The sequence below is a fragment of the Petaurus breviceps genome, unplaced genomic scaffold, assembly GCF_028583685.1.
Source record: "Petaurus breviceps papuanus isolate PSGF00001 unplaced genomic scaffold, PetGlider_PUasm1.0 98, whole genome shotgun sequence".
Taxonomy (NCBI): Eukaryota; Metazoa; Chordata; class Mammalia; order Diprotodontia; family Petauridae; genus Petaurus; species Petaurus breviceps.
Window position 1 is genome coordinate 56,757,869 of NW_027187460.1, and position 18,093 is coordinate 56,775,961.

At 34.7% G+C, this 18,093-nt stretch overlaps 1 protein-coding gene across 2 annotated transcripts in view; it reads left to right on the forward strand.

Moving 5' to 3' along the window:
* LRP12 (LDL receptor related protein 12) overlaps positions 1-17,590 on the forward strand; it is a 142,727-nt gene extending 125,137 nt beyond the window's left edge. For both annotated transcript variants that reach the window (XM_069081029.1, XM_069081028.1), the window contains 3 exons: positions 1,651-2,755; positions 4,169-4,301; positions 8,256-17,590. In XM_069081029.1, coding sequence (XP_068937130.1) covers positions 1,651-2,755; positions 4,169-4,301; positions 8,256-9,119 — 2,102 coding nt within the window. In that variant the 3' untranslated portion in view covers positions 9,120-17,590. The remainder of the gene's footprint in view (positions 1-1,650; positions 2,756-4,168; positions 4,302-8,255) is intronic.
* Positions 17,591-18,093: the final 503 nt, after the last annotated feature.

Genomic DNA, 18,093 nt, shown 5'->3' on the forward strand with positions numbered 1-18,093 from the left:
CCTGTTGGACACAAGGAAGAAAGAGTAGGCAGGATAGGAGGATAATAAATCAATAACAAGGGTTCTTATATAAATGAAAAGAAAGAAGGGGAGCAGTAAAGATCCAAACCCTATGTGAAAAAGCTCCTGTGCAAAGCAGCCTTACTAGAGATGGTGCTGATGTCACCATGCTTATATTGTTCAGCTCTGTTCTCATTCACAAACCTCATAGACAGCGCATGTGCACAGCTCTTTCCTGATTGTTGAATATGCCTTCCCAAGTAGAGATTATCTGGTTTGTAAGAGTTGAACTTATTTGATATACTCTTCTCTCTCCATTTGTAAGAAGTACTTAATTAGCACCAGTTGACTATCTTCTGTTTTATAACTGCTGTGGAGAGAGCTAAACAGGCTGTTATTTTTTTCTATTAGAATTTAGTATTTAACAATAAAAATAAACAAGGTCTAAAATAATAAGTTGAATGCTATTTTTACAAATATCTGACTTTAAGTGAAGTGCATGGAGTGTTGTGATGTCAACAAAAAAACATTAAATTGAGCAAATTAAGTGTGAAATACAAATTGTGGGGATAGGAAATCTTCAGTTTCCTGTAGTTGCAAATAAACAGGTAAAATAATCAAAATGTAATCTACTCATTGGTCAGTGGGTTCATTTCAGTTAGAGTTAATCTTAATGTTATTTTTTTGTAGGTTGCCTAGTTGATCCCAGTTCTCTATTATAAAATGAAAAATTGACCTCCATAAAATATTTCATATAATGTTTCTTCTAATTCAACATCTGTAAGCAGAGTGTTTCAGAATTTCCTTATTTTCTGCTTGACCCTCTTACTCTATCTCAGTTGCAGTTTTCAGTTTTACCAAAAGACCTGAGTCAGTAAATCTTTATTAACTAAAATGTTTCAGGGTTTAAGTAATTGCGAATGGTACTTTGTGCCTTAGGAACTGGATTAAAAATCTTAATATTTTACTGATTCTTAATATATTATATATATGTTATATATGATATATAGGTAGAATTAGACCATCAGTATGATTCTCCTAAGTATTGACATGACATCCTCTCTGTGATGTTTAACTTAAGCATTTGCTTGTGAAATGTTTTCTATCAACTGTGTATCAGTTCATTTTGACAGTTAATTATTAATTACCTACCATATGCAACCAATGAATAAATTATTTAATAAAGAAACCAATCTTAACAGAATTTTGTGATTATCACTTACCAACAAAAGTCTATTCAATTATTAGGTGACCCCTTCCTATATTACTCAGAAGGAAAAATAGGACCTGCCATTTGTAATACATCTTCCATGGAGAAGTAAAGAATATATTTGGAAAATGAAAATATTTGACAGTTGCATAAAACTATATAAAACTGAAAAACTTCTGATATTACTGGTCTAGTATAGGCCTATTTTTAAATTCTTAAACATATAGTATATCCTAAAGACTCTTTTATTCAGACATTTTAGAGCATTTTACTAAATTTTAAGCAGTAAAATATCCTCATGTGAAGAATATTGTCATAATTTGTGTTTTGTTCAAATAATATAAAATTATTTTATAATTACTAAAGTTCTATTTGCTTTTATCTTTGAAATAGTATTTTATCTGTGTAAAATAATGTGTTTTCTCACTCTTTACCCCTAGGAAAATCTGATGAACCAAATTGTGCATGTGATCAATTTCGTTGTGGTAATGGAAAATGCATTCCTGAAACTTGGAAATGTAATAACATGGATGAATGTGGAGACAATTCTGATGAAGAGATATGTGCCAAAGAAGCTGATCCTCCAACAGCTTCCTCTTTTCAACCCTGTGCTTACAACCAGTTCCAATGCTTGTCTCGATTTACCAAAGTTTATACTTGTCTTCCTGAATCCTTAAAATGTGATGGGAACATTGACTGCCTTGACCTAGGAGATGAAATAGACTGTGATGTACAAACATGTGGACAGTGGTTAAAATACTTTTATGGTACTTTTAATTCTCCCAATTATCCAGACTTTTATCCTCCAGGAAGCAATTGCACCTGGCTAATAGACACTGGTGATCATCGCAAAGTAATTTTGCGCTTCACTGACTTTAAGCTTGATGGTACTGGTTATGGCGATTATGTCAAAATATATGATGGATTAGAAGAAAATCCACACAAGCTTTTACGTGTATTAACTGCTTTTGACTCTCATGCACCTCTTACAGTTGTTTCTTCTTCTGGGCAGATAAGAGTGCATTTTTGTGCTGATAAAGTGAATGCTGCCCGAGGTTTTAATGCTACCTATCAAGTAGATGGCTTCTGCTTGCCTTGGGAAATACCCTGTGGGGGTAACTGGGGTTGTTATACTGAGCAACAGCGTTGTGATGGGTACTGGCATTGCCCAAATGGTAGGGATGAAGTCAATTGTACCATGTGCCAAAAGGAGGAATTTCCCTGTTCAAGAAATGGTGTCTGTTATCCTCGTTCTGACCGTTGCAACTACCAGAATCACTGCCCTAATGGCTCAGATGAAAAAAACTGCTTTTTTTGCCAACCAGGAAATTTTCATTGCAAAAATAACCGATGTGTCTTTGAAAGCTGGGTATGTGATTCTCAAGATGACTGTGGTGATGGTAGTGATGAAGAGAACTGTCCAGTAATTGTGCCTACCAGAGTAATAACAGCAGCAGTCATAGGGAGTCTCATCTGTGGACTATTACTTGTCATTGCATTGGGATGTACTTGTAAGCTCTACTCTTTAAGAATGTTTGAAAGAAGGTCAGTATCAGAATTAAATCAACATACATCATTTATACTCCTGCACAGTAAAATTTTTTGCTCAACATTTATCCCTAATAGAGTAATGCTCTTAATAATGGTAAATACTTTAGATTGTTTTATTGGAAAGACCTGGAAAAGATAGAAAAACAGCAAATTTTGTCTTTGGTGGTAGAGTGGACAGAACATTGGACTTGGAATCAAGAGATCTAGATTTAATCTATCTCTAGTTCTTACTAGCTATGGGCTCTTACTAACTTACTAGCTCTTACTGACCGTGGGTATCTCTCTTAACTTTTCTGAGACTAAGTTTTCTTTTCTATAAAATTGTGATAATGTAATGCTTCTTAAGATTATTGTGAATGTGCATAATGAGCTCTATAGACCTTATAATATGTGTCGACTCTTACCAGAATGTGAGAGGGACCCCTGAGAAATGAAAGAGTAGAGCCCCTAAGGAAGCAACCATGGTTACCAAAACCTATTTTCTGAATCAAGATAAGAAAAAAAAAATCGTAGCCAACAGTTCTTGTTTTTAATTTTTCTTGGAGAAACTGTGTTGTATAAGCTGAAGTTTTCAAGCTGTCTTTTTTTCCTTTTTTCTTTTTTTTTTTTGGAGGGTACTTGGGGTTAAGTAACTTGCCCAAGGTTATATGGCTAGTGTGTGTGTGTGTGTGTGTGTGTGTGTGTGTGTGTGTGTGTGTGTTAAGTGTCCGAGGCCAGAACCAAACTCGGGTCCTCCTGACTCCAGGGCTGGCAATTTACTCACTGCGCCACCTAGCCGTCCCTCAAGCTGTCTTTTAATCCTCTCTCCGAACATAATGCAGATTTTATATATGTCAAGATACTTGATTATAAAAAAACTACAAATAAAATTTAAAACAAATACTTTATGCCCTTTATTTCCAGGGACTGTTATACTACATATATGTATATATGTATGTGTATATATATATGTATGTATGTATGATATATGATTATGATTACTATATGATTACATATATATAATCATATATATATGATTACACAAATATACAATATCACAAAAGAATAAATTTGCACTTTACCTATTCTTTATACATGTAATAAATGACCTAAAAATAGCTTTTCTTATACTGCTGCATAAATAAGAACATTCAGGAATCCATGACACTCATTGGTCCTTTTTAAGTACCTGGAAATGGTTAAGATATGATCAGTGACAGATTTCTTACTGTCACTTTAGAGAAGAGACACAAGTCATGGAAAGAGAAATCAAACTTAATTGAGATCCTTAAAGTTTAGGATGGAAAAAAATTCACTTTTATAATAGCATTCAAAAAACAAATGTAAAATGTACTAAAATTGAATGTAAAGTATTTGTTGATACATTTAGGAGTAACTTTTCTTCTTTCCTTTCTCTGCATTTAAAAGATCATTTGAAACCCAGTTGTCAAGAGTTGAAGCTGAATTACTAAGAAGAGAAGCTCCTCCTTCTTATGGACAATTGATAGCCCAAGGATTGATTCCACCAGTTGAAGATTTCCCTGTTTGTTCACCTAACCAGGTACCGTTTACCTGATAAATCTGAAATCAAATGATTGAAACACTTCTGATCCTCACATATATGGGGCAGCTAAATGACATAGTAGCCTCAGACACTTGCTAGCTGTATAACCCTGGACAAGTCACTTAACCCTGTTTGCCTCAGTTTCCTTATTTGTAAAATGAACTGGAAAAGGAAATGGCAAATCACTCCAGTATCTGCCAAAACCCTGTATGTATGAAGTCACAAAGAGTTAGAAGTGACTGAAAAGCCCCACCCACCACCACCATCCCCTGCTCCTCCACACACACCTGGTAAATCAGGGAAATCCAATGACCCTTTTGTGGTTATCTTTTAAATCACCATATTTTAATTTTTTTCTGTTTAAATAAGCTATTGTTTATGGAGTTTTGGTAGCTCTTTTACTCTAAAACACATTTTAAATAATGCCTACTAAGATAAGTGTTGCATCTTTCTTTTAACTTTAGCATACTCCACTTGTAATGATTTCAATAAATTAATAGTTGTAATTGATTGTTAGAAAGGAGGAATTTCTTGAATATTTTCATAAAATAATTTGTTGAAGTAAAACTAAATAAAATTCAAGAGTTAAACTATTTAGCAAATAGCTGTTTTTAATGGTCTGTCTAGAAATTAATAGTAAAATTCATCTGTTAGTCTGTACCAGAGTAACCAATAGAATAATTACTATGAAGATAACATTTTCACCTACTTGGGAGAAAAGACTTTTTGCATCGAGGAGAATAAAAGACTGATAGTAAATAAAGATTGGTGCTATGTTTGCTGTGAACCTTCATTAATTTGACTTTTTTTTAATTATAGGCAGTCATACAGATGAGGAATTTAATATTCAGAATTAGTGACTTGTTATACAGCTGCTAAGTGTCAGAGATGGACTTGAATCTCTAGCCGTGTCCAATGTTCTTTCTACTATGCCATGCTACTTCCCTTACTTAAAAGCCCCTTTTAGCTCTAAATCTCATACTAGGATTACTTGACTTCACAGCAAATTTTTAAGGTGGAATCAACAATCTGAAGAGTTAAAAAAAAATCCTGCTGATTGCATCTTTGTAGGGCTAAGTTCAAATAGTGACTTTACCATCTTTCCTCTTCAGCACCTTTGAGGAAAGCTTGACTAGACTTCTTGCTAAAGAATTTTTATTCTGGTTAATGTGGCCCCACCTTCTGAAGGATTTTATTTCAGGTGTGGGGCAACTTACAGGTGTCAAAGAAACCTCCTTACAGGCTGACTCATTACTACTCCAGCAACAGAATTTTTAAGTAGGTTAAATCTTCAGAATTTCAGGTAAGTATATTAAATGGATTCAATCAAGCACTTTACTACCAAGTTTCAGTTTCAACTTTTTTTAAATCCTCTAATTTATTCTTGAATAAAAGCTAGGGGAAAGAAGGAGTAGGGTTCTCCAGTCCCTTTCTTCCAATAATTTGCTATATGGCCTTGGGCAAGTCATTTAACTTCATCAAATCTCAGTTTCTTCATCTGTAATATACCTCCACTGACCACTGGGCATTTGTGAGGATCAAATAAGAATATTTACATGAAAGTAATTTTGTTAATTCTGAACTGTTTCAACTTAGATTGTTTTTTTTTATTTATTTATCTTCTGAGTAATAAGAGCTGGAAATCTCAAAATCGGCCAATACAGACTTTTGATGTGATTTTGTAAAAATTGAAAGTTATTTCAGAATCTGAAGACAGTATTAGAAACCACCTGAAAACATTCCTCCCGATTGTCATTTTATAATTGTTTAGAAAATCTGCTTCTCACTTAGGGCTGAATTTTGGAATATCCCTTCAATAACAGAACTTTGTTTTTTGGAAGAGGTTAGAGGAATAATATATTTTAGGAGTCCCCATGGAAATCCAGAATATTGTATTTTACTTAGAATAGAAAGGGAGAAAACAAAGAAACCTCCTCAGATGTGTACATATACACAACTTTCTTTTCTACTTCTTTCTCACATCTTATCTTTCATATGAAGGTCAAGAGTTTGAGAGAGAAGTAGGGTGGAATAATAAATTTTATCATTATTTGGAGAGAAAGACTGTCCTTTCACATATTTGAAGCCACAAATGACAAATTTGTGGATTTTCTTCAGTGAATTTATAGTTCTAATATTGCTTTTCTTAACCACCAGGTGGCGTTTAGAGCCTGTAGTTTATATATGTGGAATTTGAGTTTTGAAAATAAAATATAGCAAATTCTCATTTATCTAGAGTGGGTAGAGAGTGGTATATTGGGGTTAATTTTATGTTCTTCATTACTATATATATTCAGTAAAGGATTAACAGTTGTTTAAAAATACTGGAATATAATGAAGTAGCTATGGTATAATGGAAAGAGCACTATTGGAAGCAGAATATCTTTGTTCAAGTTGAATCTGTCAGTTTCTAGGGGTATGATGGTGAGTAAGTTATTCTCTAAAGCCTTCAGTTTCCTAGTAAATAGAGACATATATACTATATATGATAGCATCTTCATGAAGATAAAATGAGATCACATATAAAATGCTTTGTAAGCTATACAGGGCTTCAGAATTGGGAATTATTAGTATTGACTGCATTCTGATTGTAATAATTTAATATCTGATGATTCAGGTAACCAAATAACCTCAGGGTAATCATTTATTAGTACTAATTATTATGTCATACCATGAAAAATTGTTTATGGTTATATAGATTTTGAATGAACAAAAGTTCCATTTTTTATGCATTGATCAATTCTTTTGTTATTTTCCCCTTTAGTACTTTTGGATGTGTGGTTTCATGTTGTTCATATGCTTTTCACCCATGCGCCTCCCAACTTTGTCACAAAGCATCTACTTCCAGCTTGGTGGGTGAGATCTGCCACAGCTTTTTTTTTTTTTTTTTTTTTCTTTTTGGGGGGCAATTGGGGTTAAGTGACTTGCCCAAGGTCACACGGCTATTTTGTGTGTGTGTGTGTGTGTGTGTGTGTGTGTTAAGTGTCTGAGGCCAGATCCAAACCCAGGTCCTCCTGACACCAGGGGCCGGTGCTCTATTCACTGCGCCACCTAGCTGCCCCCTGCTACATCTTTTTGAACTAACCTTTGGAAACCTTTATGAAGTGTGGGACTTTAGTGAAGAATCAATTTTTTTATACTTCTGAAACTTTAAGCTTAAAGTAGATTTGTGAAGTTGTGCTGTTAACATTTGTGTATTTATTCAGTCTTAAAAAGTTTAATAGTTTGCATTTTTTTTAATTCGATGTTGAATTTTCCGCCTTTGCAGTATTTGAAATAAATGTGAATTGATTTGCTGTCAGGAAATCCAGGGTAATTGAAGAGTCATGGGTTTTTTAAAAAATAGATTAAAAGTTTATTCTTATATTTGTATGTAACCTTTAATATAATAGAGATTGTTATGCCTGTAGTTTCATTGATACAGAGAACTAACAGAGGAAGCTGTGCAAATCAACACCTTTTCTGCCACTTAGAGTTCAGAGAATTTCCTAGAGCACAGAGATGCTAAGTGACTTATCAGTATGTGTTTAGAGACAAGATTTGGATCAAGGTCTTACTGACTTTAAGGCCACCTGTTTCTCTACTTAAATTATATTAATAAAATGGAGCTAAGTGCTAAGGTTATCTTAAAACAGCTAAATTTTCTAAAATGTTAATTAGTCTAAAGTAGAATATAGAGAAACCTATATGGGAAAGCCCTTAGTAGGTTTATTCATTGAGATTTGGCTCTTTTCCTCAAATAGTAACAGGACTGATTGATTGTTTATTTTCTCCTGTACATGGTGTTGGAAGGAATGATTTTATTTTCGTCTTACTGCCTCTTCTTGGTTTGTAATGTTTTAAAGCCATTCAAGATATATTTAAATTAAAAGTTATCCATAAAGAACATTTTCTAATAGTAAACATATATAATATTACAGTTTACATGCTTTTCCTTTTCTGATGTTGCAGGCCTCAGTTTTGGAAAACCTAAGACTTGCTGTGCGATCACAACTTGGATTTACCTCAATCAGGCTCCCAATAGCAGGCAGATCCAGCAACATTTGGAATCGTATTTTTAATTTTGCAAGATCACGTCATTCAGGCTCACTAGCTCTGGTCTCAGCAGATGGAGATGATGTTCCTAATCAAAATTCTAGTAGAGAACCTGAAAGAAATACTGCTCACAGAAACCTGTTTTCAGTGGAGTCTGATGACACAGACACAGAGAACGAGAGGAGAGATGCTGCCGGAGCAGTTGGTGGAGTTGCAGCCCCTTTGCCTCAGAAGGTCCCTCCCACAACAGCCATAGAAGCAACCGTAGGAGCATGTGGAAGTTCCTCAGGTCAGAATCCCCGTAGTGGTAATGCAGATAATGGAAGGGAAGTGACCAGTGCGGAGCCTCCAAGTGTGAGTCCAGCTCGACATCAGCTCACTAGTGCACTAAGTCGAGTGACTCAAGGTTTACGTTGGGTACGCTTTACATTAGGGAGATCAAGCTCTGTCAACCAGAACCAAAGTCCTTTGAGACAGCTTGATAATGGGGTGAGTGGCAGAGAAGAAGATGATGATGTTGAAATGCTCATTCCTGTTTCTGATGCAGCATCAGACTTTGATGTGAATGACTGTTCCAGACCTCTTCTTGATCTTGCTTCAGATCAAGGACAAGGGCTTAGACAGCCTTACAGTGCAACACACCATGGAGTAAGGCCATGTAATCGAGACGGCCCTTGTGAGCACTGTGGTATTGTTCACACTGCCCAGATACCTGACTCATGCTTAGAACCAGTGCTAAAAAATGAAACAAGTGATGATGAAGCTTTGTTACTTTGTTAGGTACAGTTTGAATGAGGGAGACTGTATACAAGTTGGAGCAATATCCAGTCATTGTTTTGTACTTTACAGTTAAGAAAATAGTTTTAGTTAAAAAAAATGTCCAGGGCAAGTCCATATTCTGCTGTGTTAGCCTGCATGGTTAAAATAAACACTTCTAACTCTGCCAACTGCCAGAGTGCACATTTTAGCAGCTACAAATGCATCAAGTATCCATAATGTTAAGTAACCAATGTTCATCCCATTACTTTATAATTTGTTTATCCTGGTACTGTAGTTCACAGTAGAAATATGGCTGCTGAAAACTCATTTGACTGTCAGGTTATTTATCCTATGTTAAGAGATTTATTTGTACAGAGTGATATTTTTCCTTAGAAACTAAACCTGTTGTGTTATTGCCAACACATACCCTGTAACTTAATATACTAAATGCTGTTATAGTTGTTAATGTGCAAAAAATCACATTTTTCCCTTATTTTTGACTTACAGAACATTTGTCTAAATATTCTTGAATTTCATCTTAATAATATGAATTTATCAAAGGGAGGAAAAATTTCTCAATCTTTTTTGTTAAACATGCTGTGGTGTGTAAAATTTAGGTATACTTAGATGAACTGATGGCAAATACAGAATCCTTTTATAGATTTTATAACGTTGACTTTAATACAGTACTCTCTAAATGGTACAAACCAAATGGTATGTAAAATCCCAAGTCATTTTTTTTCATCTCTATATGGGGACAGAATAAAGTGGCCGAAGATATTCTACTATGCATTAATTCTTGAACTTTATAAAATATGTACAAATACTGTACAAGATAAGTTACAGCTGGTAATGTCTTTCCCTGATAATACGCGGGGTCTACTTATATTGGACCGAAGGGATTTGCACTAAAATCATATCAAGGTCTCAAATGAGCTTAGTGCACAAGCACTATCACTTTAAATACTATTATTCGCTAATACTGCAATGAATATATATTTCCATAGCTCTTTTCTTGGGGTGTTGGATTTTTATTACAATTTAAATTGCTTTGCTGGTTCTCTATTTATTTATTGTATTTAAAGACTGAATTATCTGGTTGTAAGAAAAATGTTTTTTTTTTCCAGTATACGTTTTTGTTTGGGGAGCAGGGTTTTGTAATTTTCATACTGGAGAAAAACAAGTGGGAAAATCGTTGTTTCAGATTTTGTGATAAGAAGTTTGATATGGCTACTAGACTGATTACAAGACCCTACATCCTTCTTTTATTGTCAACTACTGTTTATTTATTCTTTGCCGATCTGTTTTAGTAGCTAATGATTCAGTATGAAAAAATGTATTTGTGTGTGACTATGCTATTTATTAAATTTTAAATACTTTGCTGAATGTCATTTTAAAGCATGTTTAAGGTCTTGTGCATTTGTCGTGTTATGCTGTCAGGCAGAACTGACTAAAATGTTTTAATATGTATCAAAATTAAAATGACTTTTTGTTATGCCTTGAGGTACTTTTTAAATCAAAATTGTTCTTTGTTTTTGTTTAGAATTGGTGCATGCAAAAAATATAATCTGTAAAATGCGCATTATGCTTAGAAGAAAAACTAAATTGAATGAAGGCCATGGCAATCTCTTCTCCCTTTAATTCACATATAAATATTATGTCAAAAATACAGTGAGATTTAGTGCAATTGGTGGACTAAAAACATAACTAACTACATTCATTTCAAGTTTGGTTAGTCTATAATATACATAATCAGTCCTGACATTCAATTCCAAGTATAAAGAAGTTGTACTTTATTTCAGTGTTATAAGTAGCTCTTTTCACCACACAAAGTTGACAGCAAAACTATACACTTAAATTTAGTGAAGAAAATTATAAAATACTTTAAGTTTAATTGTTTATATACCATCACTGGCTAGTTGTGGTTATTATTATTCATACTAAAATGTAGTGCTGATTACACTGATAATAGTAGTCTTCTAAATAGTTCACCCTGAAATAAAGTAAATAAAAGTAGTAAGGTTAGCTGCTACCAGCAGCTTGCAGAAGAATAAATACAGCATAATTAATTAAGGCAGCCTAAGGAAACAGAGGAGGCAGTGAGAGAACTAATAATCCTGGTGCAGAATGGTATTTCTTAATTTACCCCTCTGTGAATGGAAGAAGTTGGACTTTTTCAGACAAACAACAATACATCAAACAGTTTAAAGAACAACAGCTTAGTTTATAATGAGGCTTTAAAAGGAAACACATTCTTGAGGTCACTCTGATAAGTTTAAGCTTGCAGAAGAATTGCCTTGATTCCGTAGCTTATATGTAAGGGTCCATATAATGAAATTCTTTGCATAGATATTGCCCTAGGAAAATGAAATATGTGTTTATACATAATAGATTTAGAGCTAAATATTAACATAGAACCCATATACCTCATTTTTGAAAGAAGGAGACTTAAGACTAAAGGAATTTATGTGACATGCCCAAGTTCATATAGATGGTAAATGGAGGCTAGGCTTGACCCTGGGACTTCTGACTCCCATGTTCTTTCCACTACAAGTTGCCTTCTAGTTTCTGATGTAATTTGTTTCAGGTCTCATTTAGTATTTTTGTATTATACCTTTAGTGTTTTAATAAAAAAAAAAATCCTAACTTTTTAAAGGAATATAATAGAAAAGGTGCTTTCTCACTGATTTTTATTCATTTGTAGGCCAGACCCTTCCCTATGTAAATTTATAAGTCAGTGAAAAATGTGGTTAGATGAATAGATTTGATTTGAAAATCAAAGTTTTCAGAAATTTATATTCCATTCCATTAGCATTATTATCAATAATAAGCAAGGCATGCAGCTCTCCTGCTCAAATCCTCAGAAAATGTTATGCTTTCCATGTACCTACTGAAGAGGAAGAAATTTAGTTACTTCTTTTTTTGTCTTGAGGTTTAAGTTTGGATTTAATGACATAAGCATCTAAAATACTTTCCTCTTGTGCTAGAGAGAAAATATTTTTTCACTCTTTGGCAAAAATTCAAAGAAGAACTCAGTTACTGCATGCCCACAGTCATCACCATGATATCCTTAACAAGTATGAGGCTTGCACATTTTCTTCCAAAAACCCTTAATTTATTCTAAAGTTCTTGAAGTGAAGCAGCATCTTGTAGTGGATGGAGATAAGACCTTTGAGCCAGGAACACCTACCTCCAGCTTCTGTCTCTAACACATGCTGGGCAAGTCCCTTAAACTCTTAGAGCTCTAAGCCAGAGGTCTCAAGCCAGATTAAAATGTAATTGGGAAACATTTAGCAAAATAACCATACAATACGTATATAATATTTATTTGTGGTTTCTTAAGGCAACATGAGATACCACTACTCTAAGCAATTCTTTAAAACTAGGCATTTCAGAGAAAGTGCTGATCTTCAGTGGTAAAGTTTCCATGCCTACCTGTAGGTGTGAAATTGCAGGTCCATTTTCTATTCCTATACTTCATAAAATGAAACAGCTTGAGAAGTGTTATTATCAATAGTTGAGACAGAACTATAAGCTTAAACTGAATGCTTGTATTCTTGTTTATAGCCTAAAATTTAAAAGCTCTAGCATATGTAGAGTTTAAAATTGAATATATGTTAGATCCTGAATTGTTATGTTATGGGAGATTTCATAATCAGGAAGACTCAGGTAATTAAAATGACCAGTATTAAAAAAAAATAACTGTGTGTGGTAGCTTAAGAAAAAAAAGTAGAAGCCTGACTATCTTTGGCTCCATCACTGTCTTTGTAACCCTAATGCAAGCAGTTCAATTTAGTTGTGTAGCTACTGGCACTGATCATTTACATACTTAGGAGAATTACTAGTGATAATTGCCAAGACTGATGATCTTTTCTCAGTTCTCATCCTCCTCAGTCTGTTGGCTGCATTTGACTCTGTTGACCACTGTCTCTTCCTGTCTACTCATGGATATTTCTCTTGACTGCTCCTTCTCAAGTTTCTTTGCTGACTTGTCATCCATATGAGGTCCCTTAACTGGGTATTACCCAAATTTCTGTACTAAGCCCTGCTCCCTCTACACACTCTCTCCAGATAATGATAACTTCATAAATTCCCAAGAATATAAATGAGTTCTATGCAGATAACATTTAATATGATAATATGTATACATGTGTGTATGCACACACATACACATATTCATACATGAATAATAAAGTGAGAGCAAGTTTCAGCTTAAAACAACTAAAATTTTTGGGGACACCCTGTATATATCTACTCCGAGTTTCTGTCCTGTATTAACCTATGCAAACTGGATATTCCAGAGATATTCAGTCTTAACTTATACTGTCAGAAACTGAATTCCTCTTTCTCCTTAAACTTCTGTCTTCCAGACTTCCCAGACACTTCCACCACCATGCTGCAATCCTCCATCACTTCCCACCTGGACTGTTATAATTTGCTAACTGGTCTCCCTGCCTCAAGTCACTCCCCACTCCCAGCCCATCTGCCATTCAGCTGTCTTAATATCTTCCTAAAGACCATAGGATTTCCTTATTCATTCAACTCTAGTGGCTCCCTGTTGTCTCCAGGGTCAAATATAAAATCACCTGTCTTTTAAACCTATCCCATTCCTACCTTTCCAGTCTTCTTACATGAAGAAGATTCCCTTCCAGGTGTTCTATGATCCAGTAATGCTGTCCTTGCTATGCCTTGTACATGACACACAGCCTCTCAAATCTGAACATTTTCACTGAATGTCCCATGTGCCTGCAACTCTTTCCTTCCTCACTTTTGCCTCTTAGCTCTGTCTTCCTTAAAGTCTCTCACTCTGCAAGAAGGCTTTCCCAGTCCTCAGATCTTAATGCTTTCCCTCTAAGATTACACTCCCCCCATTTATTCTGTATATATCTTGTTTGTACATAGTTAATTGTATGTTGTCTCCTCCCATTTGACAGTGATCTCTTTGAGAGCAGGGCATGTTTTAGTTTGCCGTTATTTTTATACCCAGCTCTTAGCACAATTCCTGGCACATAGAAGAAATTAATAAATGCTACTTGATATGTTGATTAATTATCGCTGACACCATCACTCTTCTAATCTCCAGGTTCATGATTTTAACATCTGGACTCCTCCCTTTCCCTACGCTGACATAAACAGTTTCCAGATCTTGTCTTCTCTGTCTTCACAGTATCTCTCATACATCTTCACACTACTCATACGGTTACCACCATAACTCAAGGCCCTTATCACTTCTCACTTAGAAGTGAACCACCTTTTAATTGGTCTCTTTACCTCATGCCTCTTCCTATTCCATTTCATCCTACACACTGCTGCCAAAATAATTTTCTTTAAATGTAAATCTTATTCATATGGCTCCCTTCCTCAACCAGTTCCAGTGGCTCTTGGGTAAAACTTTATGCTTTATGCTCAGTTTTTAGCCTTTTTTTTTTTTAACAAGGGCAATTGGGGTTAAGTGACTTTCCCAAGGTCACACAACTAGTAAGTGTTACGTGTCTTGAGGTCGAATTTGAACTCAGTTCCTCCTGACTCCAGGGCTGGTGCTCTATTCACTGCACCACCTAGCCACCCCTTTGTCTTTAGCTTTTAAAGTCCTATATAACCTAACCCCAAACTAAGTGTTGAACTACATGGGATATTATTTCCCAAACCTAAACTCTGTGATCTAGCCTTTTCTCTGTTCCTTGCACATGAAACTCTCCCTGTGCCTTTACCTTGACCATTCTATATGCCTAGAATATATTCCTTTCTTACCTCATAGAGTTGAGGCAGCTAATTAATGCAATAGATAGAATTCTGAACCTAGAGTCAAGAAGACGTGAGTTCAGATTTGCTCCCAAATATTCACAAGCTGTGTGATAATGGGCAAATCACTTAACCTATGTCTGCCTTGATTTCCGCACCTATAAGATGTAAATAACAGCACCTACCTCCCAAGGTTGTTGTAAGGATAAAACGATATGATATTTGTATTTTGCAAACCCAAAGCACTCTGTAAATGCTAGTTAATTAGCATCCTCTTTAAGACTCAACTAGCACCATCTTCTGCATGAAACCTTTCCTGATTCCTGACCCTCCCCAATTATTAGTGGTCTCCCTTCCTAAATTACCTTATATTCAATTAATTTGCATGTAATTATATTTATTTGCTTTATATTAGTGGTGTATATGTTACAGATGTGCTTATTACCCTTGTTAGAATATAAGTTCCCAGTAAAGAAGAATTATTTCATTTTGTGTACTTATATACCAAGCACCAATCAAAAGTACCTGGCTTGTAGATACTTAAATAATTGTTGAGTATTGATTCATAAAATGGTTTTAGCCCTACACAGCTGTTACTCCAGTTCGCCAAACTAGTACTTAATAGAGTGCTGTTATGTGAAAGATGATGTCTATAATAACAAGAAATAGAAAACAATTTCCTTCATGAGGGAGCTGCAATTGCTTCTGTCTCCATTACTGTGAATTTCACTGTGTATTTTTCATTTCCAGTAATGAAAAAAAAACTTCAGTTGATGAAATCACTTTGATTATAATGTTATTCTTTTATCTTTTTAGTGTTTGTATCTCTATAAAATGTAAAGCCTCCTTGACTTCCTTCCTCACAAGGTTATTGTAAGAATGAAAGAGTGATAGAAGGCTTTTATGATGTCAGCCATGGAAATAAAAAGCTCACCTTGTTGTTTTGGACAATTCAAGGAGACCCAACCACTCAGCTCCTTACTCAAACAACACACAAATTGTGAAAAATCCCTTCCAGAGCTAAAATAGGAATCCTGGATGTTCCTACAGGAGTTAGTCTGTTCAATTAACCAATGAATGTTAGTAAGCTGCCTAAGACAGGTGAGCTGGCAATTCTTTCCATCATTGACTAATACCTTCCTTAGTTGTCTTTTGTATCTGGCCATCCTGAAGCTCTTTTATACAATCAGAATGGTTAGAGCTTTATTCATATTTAGTTTTCTTGTGTGATGGTGGCAGATTCTGGCTTTGCACAGTGTACATGTGCTGATCTAATTCCATTCAGGTGTTCATGATAAGTTTATTGTTCGTTCTAGGCCACCTTTCTTTCACAATGGCTCGTTGTTTTTTCATAATTGCTTAACCAACTGACATCCATATAAGAGTACTGTATATATGGTTGCTTGTAACATTCATTGAATGTCTAACAGGAGTCTTTAGGAGCACAACAAAAGAGCCATTCATGTAGTTATTCCTATGAAAACCAAGCTTTCTGTCTTCTAGTCAAGTAGATGGTATTAGTCATTTATTGAAATATTAGTGATTAAATGAATCTTAACAGATCATCTATCACAAATCCTTTAGTTAATGCTTAGAAAGGTCATCACTTCCTCAAGTTCACCTATATAGTTAATAACAGAGTAAGGACAGAAAGCTAAATTTCCTGACTTCCTCTCACTTCAGTTTACCTAATAATAGATCATTAGATCATATGAAAACTACCAATTTTGTTAAAGAGCTTTTCAACTGATATTTAATATGAAAAATAAGTGTAATTAGTAATCATAGTTTGTACTTCTGAACCATTACAATTAATGTATAAAGCTTGTATACATTGGGTATTTTCATTTTTAAGTTAACCCTCCATTATAAAGGGATTAGGGAGCCTTTCAGCACTTATACATTTCCATTTATATTTTAGACACCCAGAAAAAAGCTTATTTTGGTGGGTCTTGGCCTGTAAGTGTTAATTTCTATTTTAGGTCTTGCTAGTTGACCATCTAATTCTAATTACAATAAGGTCTGTTAGTTTATTAAGTGTATACCATGTGACCAACACCATGGCAAGTGCTGAGACAAAATCATAGTCCCTGTCCTCAAGGAACTCACATTTTAATAAGGGAGACAATACACAAAAAGACATATTCAGTATAAATTGAAGGTAATCAGAGGGAAGGCATGAGAAAAAGACCTTTTATAAAAGGTGGAAATTAAGGGGAGTTTTGAAGGAGGCCAGGTAAACCAAAAATGATCTTTTCCAGGTTTGTTTTTTAATCTAATGTTTTACCTACTATATGTTTGGTGTAGGTTATTTCTACACTAAGGGGTATCTGTTAGAAACTCTGGAAAAATCTCATAGCCTTGGAGAAAACTTAAAATTCAGGGTTTTCCCATGTCTTATCTACTTTTACATTAAGAACTGCACATAATACCACAGCAAATTTCTCATTTTCTTACTATGGGTCTAGCATTATCTTTTGACATTCATTAGTTCATAGTCAAAGCATTAGAGGGGGAAAATACTTTTTTTTTTTTTAGCACATTTTTACTAGGAATGAGTATGCTGTGTTTTTTGCAAAGTTCAAGCTACTTCTCACCTCTTGGCTATTTCTCAAATTATATTCCATGTAATATAAAAAATGTCCATGAAAGAAAAAATGATGCTAGCAATATTTTTCTTCTGAAATATGAAATCATGTATAAAATGTTCAGCAATTTTTTTTGCAAGAAAATAAACTGAATTTCATCTATTTTCTCTATAATTCCTCTGACCCTTTTTATCCTGTAGGGATTTCTATACTCTTAGATCTCTGCTCCCCTTCTGAACTAGTGTTTACAGGATTCTGGCACAATGGGAAAGAATGCTGCATTTAGAACCTAAGAATCATAGGTCCCAGTTCTGCCACCTACTTAATTACTGATGTGATTTTGGGAAAAGCTCTTAGTCTCTCTGACCTCAGTTTCCTCATCTACAAAATTAAAGAGTTAGACTAAAGTCCCTTGTAGTTCTAAAACCTGTGAAATTATGGACCCATAAATATATCTCATGAATATGACTAAATCAAGGTATTAGCCCTCCCCCTGGCCTTAGTTTATCTAGAATATTTTAGATGTGTGAATCACTTTTGCTGTAGTAGAACAAGGTAAGTGTTAACTTATCAGAATCTCGGGCCACAGGATAACTCAAAATTTAAAAAGTACTATTTTTTTTTTGGAGGGGGGAAGGTAGGGCAATTGGGGTTAAGTGCTTTGC